General features: G+C 36.8%; 1 protein-coding gene across 1 annotated transcript; it reads left to right on the top strand.

Annotated features, from left to right (window-relative positions):
- Nucleotides 1-6,696: 6,696 nt before the first annotated feature.
- LOC135142133 (uncharacterized) lies at nt 6,697-10,222 on the top strand. The gene is made up of 3 exons (XM_064073800.1): nt 6,697-7,915; nt 7,969-10,123; nt 10,174-10,222. The coding sequence occupies exons 1-3, from the start codon at nt 6,697-6,699 to the stop codon at nt 10,220-10,222; spliced, it is 3,423 nt and encodes a 1,140-aa protein (XP_063929870.1).
- Nucleotides 10,223-11,604: the final 1,382 nt, after the last annotated feature.

Genomic DNA, 11,604 nt, shown 5'->3' with positions numbered 1-11,604 from the left:
TTATTCTTAGTATTACACTACATCTATCCCAAACTGATATACGTGTCCTTGCAAAAATGTTGATGACGTCATCGCAATTTTTTTTTAAATTCCCACTACAAAAATATAATGAGAAAAAACACAATAGGCATGCAGTCGTCAAGTTTCCGACAGCGAGGGAAGTACTGTCTAAACTCTTTAGACCAATTTTTTACTTCATGTTGGTGATTTTGGTCACATAAACAAAAATAGAGGTAAGAGGTCCACTAATAGTGTTCTGTCACGGAAATTTTCATACTTTAAATACCATCATTTCCTACATTGTAGCCTTCAGTACTTATACATCTTTAAATATAATCCTGAGGGGTAATAAATCTAAGCCATGATAAGATGGTATTTTAAAAACCATAAACCACAATTCACTATTCACTGCGTTTTACGCTTATCGGGGCAATGCATTTTATCTGTGCACCTCAGCAACTCGGGTCCGGTAGGCCCGCTGGTTGTATTTGTGTTATTAAATAAGAGTAATTTTAATAGTAAAAATATTTGTTTAAGGTATGTTATTATTTTTAGAAAATAATAATTGCGTGTTACATAATGATTAATTTTTTCAATTAGCACAAATTAGTCATGTAATCGACTAATCGAATGTTCAATACATACATTTCTCTCGTAGAAATCGCATATTTGTTATTGTTTTATACCTTTATTTTTCAGACAAATGTAGAATCTTTTCCTGTTGCTACATGTATCATTTCTTCACTTTTTCATTGTTGGACCTAACGCGAGGCGGGCTTGGCAGGTTCGTTTTGCTCTAGAATGTGCCGATTATGTTTAATTGTAAATTTTGGGTAATAAAATTAATATTTTTAGAACCCTCGGTAGAATAATTTATCGTGGTATATTCTCAGAAATCGTAAAACGAGATTTAAATAAAATGAGTGTCAACAAAAATCTGAAAATTTAAAGTTGGACTCTGGTGATTCCGGCCTGCCAGGCAGCCTTTGATTCTATAAGGGGTTTAAATACCTTTCTAAGAAATTGTACTTATTTTGCCTTAAACGGAACCAGGAATTCTTCCTAAAATGTATATACCTGCCGCACCGGGATAGACTACCGGACATGGTCATAAAAACATCGTAAGCCGATATTGAAGAATAACAATTTATGACAGGTTGCCGACAACAGAACTTCAGCACAGAATAATCATTTCCCGTATTCTTTTGAAATATTAATTTTAATGCTGGAGATAATTATTAGATATACTCAAACATAATTTGGACACTGTAGTATGGGAATAAAATAAAAAAAAAAATATTCTTTTTAAGCATACGTAATAAGTATTTCACAATTTGCGACACATCAAACAGCGAAGGGATGGCCTATTTGCAGGAAAAAAGAAAAGTTTTTGCAGTCTTGAATAACTATGGTACAGTAAAATGTTTATATTTTAAATTTAATACCACAATCCTTTCATCTGCACCTATGGAACGGGTGGTTAGTAGCGGAAACCAAATTCTGACACCAAGAAGAAACAATTTAGGTGACAATACGTTCGAAATGTTGTTAATTTTAAAAAATTCATTTAACAATACTTAAAAAAATACATAAACATATTTTCAGTTATTTTATTCGCCAAAAGTATCTGTTTTCTTGTATCTGTATCTAGATACATTTCTAAAAAATTGGTCTAAAGAGTTTAGACAGTACTTCCCTCGCTGTCGGAAACTTGACGACTGCATGCCTATTGTGTTTTTTTCTCATTACATTTTTGTAGTGGGAATTTAAAAAAAAAATTGCGATGACGTCATCAACATTTTTGCAAGGACAAGTGTATCAGTTGGGATAGATGTAGTGTAATACTAAGAATAAAATTATTGTATTCCCAAATTTTCGGGAAAATGAATTGGGTCGTTTTGAATATTGAATTGTTAAAATCAATAAAATAACGAAACAATTTACTCACGTATACGGTGCCGGTGTGTAATATGAGAGGCAACTGAAAATCGTTTATGTATAAACATTCTTAATTTAAGATTACAAGCGTAACAGCATACGTGAGAGTCAAACAGAGAAACTGTAAACAAAACGACCATCGGTTTTATTGCTTCGACTTCCGCTTATTATATAAAACATTGGGTTTTATTTTAATTTTTGACGGTGGAATTCACAATTGGTTGATTATAAACATGTCTATTCCACATTCGCAGAACCTAGTCAGGGCATAAAACAAATGCAAGTCTGTAATGTTAAAGTCGATGTAAATAAGCGTGCTACCCTTATGTTTCAACCGAGTTTTTACTTTACAAAATTTTGTGTCTACCAAATTGGGTTGGTCCAATGTAATACTAATAATAAGTGTTGCCTTTAATTTAATCAATAAAATAAATTGACTTCATTAATTTTTTTGAGCCACCTCTTAAGAAAATCTAAAAAATATGAATGGAATGATAGATCACAAGTACAAACTTATCATATTTTTTGCATTTTAGATAGGATTTATTCAGCAAAATTTAAGGGTGACGTCATCAATTTTTTTAGGAGGGATGAACAAATACATTTTGAACAAAAGTTTACCATGCTTATAATAACTTTAAAGTATCTCCAAGATTTCAAAGCATTCGGTTTTGTAATTCCTGATTAAATCGATAAAATAAACTCACGCATTCATTAATTTTTTTGAGTCACCCTGTATATGCAAATCGAAAAAATATGAATGGAATGATAAATCACAAGTACAGAGTCATCATATTTTTCACGTTTTAGATAGGATTTATTTACCAAATTTTAGGGTGACGTCATCAATTTTTTTAGGGGGGGATGAGCAAATAAATTTTGATAAAAAATTTACCATGCTTATGATAACTTTAAAATATCTCCAAGATTTCACAGCATTCGGTTCTGTAATTCCTGATTAAATCAATAAAATAAATTGACGCATTCATTAATTTTTTTGAGTCATCCTGTATATGCAAATCCAAAAAATGTGATTGGAATGATAAATCACAAATACAGACTCATCATATTTTGTACATTTTAGATAGGATTTATTCAGCAAATTTTTGTGGTGACGTGATAAACTTTTTAGGGGGGACGACCAAATACATTTTGATAAAAAAATTACCATGCTTATGATAACTTTAAAACATCTCCAAGATTTCAAAGCATTCGGTTCTGTAATTCCTGATTAAATCTATAAAATAAATTGACACATTCATTAATTTTTATCAGGCACCCTGTATATGCAAATCGAAAAAATTTGAATGGAATGATAAATCACAAGTACAGACGCATCATATTTTGTACATTTTAAATAGGATTTATTCGGCAAACTTTTGAGCTGACGTCATCAAGTTTTTGGAGGGGATAACCAAATATATTTTGACTAAAGATTTATGATGCTCTTTAGAGCCTTAAAACATCTGCAACATTTCAAAACATTCGAGTTAGCAGATTCAAAATTAAATTGGAAAATGTTGTTTTATAATTTTGATTTTGTTTCCAAAAATCTGGACGTTTCGGGTAAAAACTCAATTCGGAGTCGTAAACGACATATATATAGGACTATGTTATTTTATACAATTGAAGACCCATTTACTATGTACAATTTTGAAGTGACGTCGTCGCATTTGTGGTGGGGATGATTTGACAAATTTTGGTTAGCGTGTTACCATTTACATGATATTCATAATATAAGTACAAAATTTCACAACAATCGGCCCAGTACTTTCGGAGATTATCTGTCTAATAAAAATCCGGGACGGCAGACAGACGGACAGACGGACAGACGGACAGACGGACAGACAGACGGAAATGGGAGACCTATTTCTTCGTCTTCTAGGGGTCATGAAAGATCGAGAAAACGTAAAAGTAGAAAGTCGGCCGACGGACTCGATTACAATACTTCCTTTGCTTACGCTCGGGAAGTAAAAATATCAAGATTTATATATATTTCATTTACAAATCGTGTGTTTAGAAAGTCCTACCAAAATTTATTGCTACTGAAAGAAGACGAAATTTATTGTTTAAAATAAAATATTAACAGTTTAAATTTAAAGAATTTAAAAATTAATAACAAACTGTCTAAAATGTTGGTTGGTTTAGATTATTTACGTTCATATTTTATATTTTCTTTATTACCCACCATATTTTTTGTATTTTTACTTCCCGAGCGTAAGCAAAGGAACTATTGTAATCGAGTCCGTCGGCCGACTCTCTACTTTTACGTTTTCTCGATATTTCATGACCCCTAGAAGACGAAGAAATAGGTCTCCCATTTCCGTCTGTCTGTCCGTCTATCCGTCCGTCTGTCCGTCCGTCTGTCCGTCTGTCCGTCTGTCCGTCTGCCGTCCCGGATTTTTATTAGACAGATAATCTCCGAAAGTACTCAACCGATTGTTGTGAAATTTTGTACTTATATTAAGAATATCATGTAGATGGTAAAACGCTAACCAAAATTTGTCTAATCATCCCCACCACTAATGCGATGACGTCACTTCAAAATTGTACATAGTAAATGGGTTTTCAATTGTATAAAATAACATAGTCCAACACATTTAGTTTACAACTCCGAATCGACTTTTCACCCGAAACGTCCAGATTTTTGGAAAAAAAATCAAAATTATAAAACAACATTTTGAAATTTAATTTTTAATCTGCTAACCAGAATGCTTTGAAATGTTGCAGATGTTTTAAGGCTATAAAGAGCATCATAAATCTTTAGTCAAAAAATATTTGCTTATCCCCTCCAAAAACTTGATGACGTCAGCTCAAAAGTTGTGGAATAAATCATATCTAAAATGTACAAAATATGATGAGTCTATACTTGTGATCTATCACTCCATTCATATTTTTTGGATTTGCATATACAGGGTGACTCAAAAAAATTTATGAATGCGTAAATTTATTTTACTGATTTACTCAGAAACTACAAAACCGAATGCTTTGAAATCTTGCAGATGTTTTAAGGTTATATAGAGCATAATAAATGTTTAGTCAAAATATATTTGCTTATCCCCTCCAAAAAATTGATGACGTCAGCTCGAAAGTTTGCCGAATAAATCCTATCTAAACTGTAAAAATATGATGAGTCTGTACTTGTGATTTATCACTCCATTGATTTTTTTTTGGATTTGCATATACAGGGTGACTCAAAAAAATTAATGAATGCGTAAATTTATTTTATTGATTTACTCAGGAACTACAAAACCGAATTCTTTGAAATCCACTGCGAAAAAAAATCATAATAGGCATGCAGTCGTCACGTTTCCGACAGCGAGGGAAGTACTGTCTAAACTCTTTAGACCAATTTTTATCTGATGTGCCATTAACCTACGTTTCATATAATCGTAATATGGCGAATAAAACATCAATATCACTACAAACAAAGAAGAAATCCTTGAACCATAAGGTGTAGATCCAATAATTTATAGGAGGAAAATAACGATGTATCTGTTTTTAATTAACAGTATTAAGAGTAGTCACCAGAATGAAGAGGGGGTTGGGTGGGTGGGCGGGCCTACTTCTTACCTATAAAAGACCCTCTAGGAAAAAGTTTTACTTAGCCCCGCCCACCCACCCGTTCTCAAATATGGATTTTGCAATTTAATTCATTGTCACCTAGAGCTTTGAAATCTCTTTATTGTTCTCTTATTCAGTCGCATTTCGATTATTATTATTCTTCTCCTGTTTGGTCCCCGATTTGTAAAGTAGACTCTGAGAAATTCTAAAATGTCCGAAATAAGTTTCTTCGCACTATTGAATTCAAATTTGGCCGCAGACAGGTTAAGGGAGACTGTAACTGGATAATGAACATGTTAGATATTCAGTCTTTACTTTTTTAGTCGTAGATGGATTGCTGCTTTTTTCATGGCATTGTCAAAGGGAATATTGATCAATCATATTTCTTAGGAAAATTGTCCTTTTTGTTGCCTGCATTTAGTAGTTGGACAACACGTAGTAACCAACACAATAATATTAAATTAAAAGAATTAACTGGCTAAAATTTCGTTCAATACAGGCTTTCGCTCGACGAATAAAAGAATTTCGAACATTTTCAAAAAAGTTAGGGATGTAAGTTCTTTCCGCAATAACTTCAATGCGATTACGTAGATCCTTCAAATTGTCATTCTCGACGATTTAAATTTCGTTTTTCAAAAGTACCCCAAAGGAAAAAATTGGTCTAAAGAGTTTAGACAGTACTTCCCTCGCTGTTGGAAACTTGACGACTGCATGGCTATTGTGTTTTTTTCTCATTACATTTTTGTAGTGGGAATTTAAAAAAAATTGCGATGACGTCATCAACATTTTTGCAAGGACACGTATATCAGTTGGGATAGATTGTAACGGTCCCGTTACTATAATTTAAACTTCCTTTAGTAAGGACGAGTAGGTGATTTGAGCATTTCAAATTGTGCGCCTCGGCATGAGAGTTTTTATAGCGATACAACGTCAGGCGAACAAAAAAGGGTTTGCTGATAAGATTTTGCACAAAAATGGCGTCCACAACGTGAGGCCTTTGGTTTCATTAATGCTTTAATTTTTGTCTAGGCAATTGAGTTGAAGGGAATTCACTTTAACAGTACCTATTTTATTTAACAGTATAGAAATTTGAGTCACTTTTGGTATGATTATTTCTTGAAGTGGAGAACTGGAGAGTATAGTATTGGGATTATAAAGGTACGGAATAGTAGGTATTTATTAGAGTGGTCTGAGATGGCGTTTTTCGAGATTGAACCCAATTATTTGAAACTCTCTGAGTTGAATTACGAGTTGCGTATCAGAGGAGTTAAATCAGAGAGAGTTGATATTGATGTTAAACGTAAGACTTTGCGTAGGCGGTTGCGAGAAGATTTAGTGAGGCCTGAGATGACTTATGTAACTCCAGAATTTAAATTTGAGGATGAGAAGACTGAAGTGGATGCTTCTATAAATGAAATTCAGAACCTTTTAGCCGACTTTGATGGTACTAGAGCCGATATGAACAAGAGGGTAGTAACAAGGATAAGTCATGTGTTGGGGAGGTTGAGCAGATTCGTGACAACAACCGACCCGGATGGCAAAATTAGAGAATATAAGGAAGATCAATCACTTATAGTGGGTGCCTTAGATGAAACGCGGTTGGAGATACTGGAACGAGCCCAGAATGAAAGCGAAGACGTCTCTGAGGTAGGACAAGTTAATCAAGCTGGTGCTGTAGCGAAGTTAACGCCCGTCCACAAGTGGGGTATAACCTTTGAAGGGAAAGCTGTTAATTCATTCATCCAGAGAATTGAAGAAATTCGTATAGCACGTCGTACAACCAAAGAAGAATTGTTCCGATCAGCGTTTGATTTGTTTCAGGGGCAAGCATTGGTCTGGTTCCGCTCAGTGAAATCATCGGTACACACTTGGGATGCATTGGTCAAAGCACTTAGGCGCGATTTCTTACCACCAGACTACGATGAAGAACTTTGGCGCGAAATTCGAAATCGTACACAAGGACAACAGGAACGCGTTACGTTCTATGTAGCTGCTATGTTGAATTTGTTTAGCAGACTTTCAGAACGACCAACAGAAGAAGTCCAGCTACGTACAATTAAGAGAAATTTGCGGCCTAATTTTCAAACACAGATAGCACTGACTGATGCGCGGTCGGTTAGTAAATTGACGGAAGTGTGCAGGAAACTAGAAGGAGCCTTCGAGTGCCAACAAAAATTCCAACCACCACCTAGGAGAAGTATCGCTCTTTTAGAACCTGATCTTGCTTATACAGGAACTGAAAATGTTGGACAGGAGCAGCCGTCGACGTCACGCAACGAAGACAGAAGGTATCGTCGATCGTACCACACAGCTCAGATCGGTGAATTAACATGCTTCGGGTGTAAGAAACTTGGTCATTTCATAAGAGATTGTCCCCGAAAAATAACTCGAAAAGGTCCTGTTTGTATAGGATGTGGGAAACCGGGTGTTATCCGCCCGAATTGTCCTAACTGCTCAAAAAACTAGTTAAGGGACAGGGAAATGGTAGAAGATGGCCACCCCTGTCCGGAATTCAGCAAAAGAAGGCTGTGCATGTAAATAATCGAACTCCTAGTCAGAAAATTTCAAAAGTACGTGATAGTTCTTTTATTGGTAAAAATTTTGAGAAGCAGCACATGTCGCAACATTGTGATTTTTCAACATCTAGTCATAATTTAGATTCTAGTCAGATTGAAGCTCTTTTAGTCAGTAGAGTAGGAGATAACAGGCCTTATGTGTCAATTGACATCTTTGGTTTTAAGGTATCTGCTCTTCTCGATAGTGGAGCTAGTCATTCAGTAATTGGAGAGAAAGGAATGCATCTGGTTGAATCATCTAGCGTGCATGTTTATGATACTGCAATACCAGACATTGGAACAGCTGAGGGACGACGTCAAAAAATTACCGGATACGTAGACCTGCCAGTACAAATAGAAGACATTTGTAAAGTTGTTAGATTCTTGTTGGTACCTTCAATCTGTCATACGGTTATTTTGGGAAGTGATTTTTGCAAACAGTTTAAGTTGAAGATTGATTTTGGCATCGATCAATTTTTTATAGGAAATAAGGTCATAGAATGTAGGTCGAGGAAACCTGTAGAAGTTAGTGTACTTAATCGAATTCACTCGGAAGAAGAACTGGACGAGGAGCAGGAGCAACAGTTGGCTGCTGTTAAAGATAAGTTCAAAACTCTGTCGTGGGAAGCTGGCGAAAAACTCGGCAGAACAAACAAGGTTGAGCACAAGATTAATACAGGAGACGCTGAGCCGATCAAGCAGCGACATCACAACATGTCACCTTACATGTTAGCACACCTTAACGCCGAATTAGATAAAATGCTGAAACTGGGAGTGGTGCAACCATCAACATCTCCTTGGGCTTCTCCGGTGTTGCTAGTTAAAAAATCTAACGGAGAGATGCGTTTTTGCTTTGATGGAAGGAAGTTGAACTCACTGACAAAGAAGGATGCATACCCTCTTCCCCTGGTAGACCAAATATTAAATAAACTGAATAGTGCTCAATTTTTATCAAGTATCGACCTTAAAGCTGCCTTCTGGCAAATCCCCTTAGAGAAAGATTCCTGCGAGAAAACCGCTTTTGTAGTACCAGGCAGAGGACTGTTTGAATTCAACGTGTTGCCATTTGGGCTTAACAACGCGGCACAGACGCAACAACGTCTGATGGATTCTGTCCTTGGACCCGCCTTCGAGCCCTACGTCTTCACTTTTTTAGATGACGTCATAGTGGCGACCCCTACGTTCTCGAAACATATAGAAGTGCTGGAGCAAATATATGAGAAATTTAGAGAGGCCAATTTAACCATCAACATTGAAAAATGTCAATTTTGCAAACCGTCTCTTAAATACCTGGGATTCGTTATCGATAGGCAAGGACTAAGGACGGACCCAGATAAAGTGGCGGCTATGTTGAATTACCCCCTACCGCAAACAGTGACGCAAGTTAAACGATTCATCGGTGTCTGTGGGTGGTATCGCCGGTTTCTAGCAAACTTTGCCACAATGACAGCTCCTATAACAGCTATGATAAAGGGTAAACGAAAACACCAAACAATTTCGTGGACAAAAGAAGCAAAGGGAAGTTTCGATAAAATTAAAGAAGCTCTAGTAGCTGCCCCGGTTTTGGCGACGCCAAATTTTGATAAAACTTTCTGTATTCAAAGTGATGCCTCAGAAGTAGGGTTAGGTTCTGTCTTAGTCCAAGAGGATGATGAAGGACGGGAGGTCCCGGTGGCATTTGCCAGCCGTACTCTTACACCCCAAGAAAGAAAGTACACGGTTACAGAGAAAGAGTGCTTGGCGGTTCTGTATGGTATAGAAAAGTTTAGATCTTACATCGAAGGAGTAAAGTTTCGGGTGATAACAGATCACTATAGCCTTCTTTGGCTAAACCGTTTACGCGACCCCTGTGGCAGACTCGCTAGATGGGCCATGAAGATCCAGCAGTATGAGATGGAGATAGAGCACCGTAAAGGGAGTTTAAATACGGTTCCGGATGCCCTCTCCAGAGCACCGTTGGTACACGAGGTGAGCTTGTTACAACTCGATATTAAAAAATGTTTGGAGGACCCTCTCTTTAAGAAAATATCTGATGAGGTGACGAAAGATCCAGAATCGACGGAATGGTCAGTACAGAATGGACTCCTATATCGTTATTTTTCAACTGTGAGTCCAGGGGCAACTGGTCCAGAATGGAAGCTGTTTATACCAAAATGCTATCGTAGCCGTAATGAAGGAATGCCATGACGATCCATCTTCGGCACACCTAGGCATTTACAAGACTCTGCATCGGATTCAGGAGCGATACTACTGGCCGAGAATGAGATACGACGTTAAAAAATATGTGCGGAGCTGCGAAGTGTGCTTGGCGCAGAAAACTCCCACTATCGCTCGTCCAGGCTTCATGGGTAAACCTAAGCAAGCCAGTTATCCTTTTCAGATCATTTCCGCCGACTTGATGGGGCCTTTTCCCCGATCGTCAACTGGTCATGTGTACCTACTAGTCGTCGCGGATTGGTTTTCGAAATTTGTTATCCTAGAGCCATTACGACAAGCGACAGCAAAGAGCATCACTAAATTTGTGGAAGAACGAGTCATCTTATATTTCGGTAGTCCCCAGATAATAATCTGTGACAACGGAACCCAGTTTAAGAGCTCTCTATTTCAAAATCTGGCTGCGCGTTATGGGTCTAAATTATGGTACAACTGTAAATATCATGCCCAAGTTAATCCGGTGGAACGTGTCAACCGAGTGGTTGGCGCCGCTATTCGCTCATACCTACAGGAACAAAACCACAAGAAATGGACCCAAAATATCTCGCAAATTGGTTTCGCTTTACGATCATCAGTTCATGAAGTTACAGGATATACACCAAATTTTTTAAACTTTGGACGGCACGTACCACTTAACGGCGAAATTTATGGAAAGCTTTCAGAATTAAATGAATTTAATTTAAATCCATATCAGCGAGATCAATACGCAGAGAACATCGATAAACTCTCAGACCTGCAGAAAGAAATTCAGCAAAAGCTCGACGAAGCGTATCGCAAGAATTGTCACTCTTATAACACCCGCAAAAGAGAGACTGATTGTTACCAAAAAGGAGAAATATTATGGAAGAAGAACTATGTTTTATCGGACGCGTCCAAACAATTGATGGCGAAACTAGAACCAAAATATGTCAAGTGTAAGGTTGCTGAGGTCATATCCCCACTGGTGTATAAACTAGAAGACATGAATGGTAAAGATCTGGGTAGATGGCATGTAAAAGATCTCAAGCGAACTTACAATCAACCGGCTAATCCCGTGTGATGAATGAAGTGGATAAACGTTTTAGTTATGAGTGATCTCGTGAATGGCAGAGTGAATAGGTGAATGTTTGTGATTATTACCCGGATTTGAATTTAGTCTCGAGACTCCCAGATTTATAGACTCCCAGATTTATAGACTCCCAGATTTATAGACTCCCAGATTTATAGACTCCCAGATTTATAGACTCCCAGATTTATAGACTTATAGACTTCCAAACTTTCAAGAGTTAATGGATTTAACTTACAGCTCCCGGATTTGTCTTAAACACAAAATTGGTCAATTTTTTTTGGTATT

Source organism: Zophobas morio, unplaced genomic scaffold (genome assembly GCF_036711695.1).
Source record: "Zophobas morio isolate AGI-343-1 ecotype UQ-CSIRO unplaced genomic scaffold, CSIRO_AGI_Zmor_V1 ptg000046l, whole genome shotgun sequence".
Classification (NCBI taxonomy): Eukaryota; Metazoa; Arthropoda; class Insecta; order Coleoptera; family Tenebrionidae; genus Zophobas; species Zophobas morio.
This window is presented reverse-complemented; position numbering and strand designations above follow the sequence as displayed.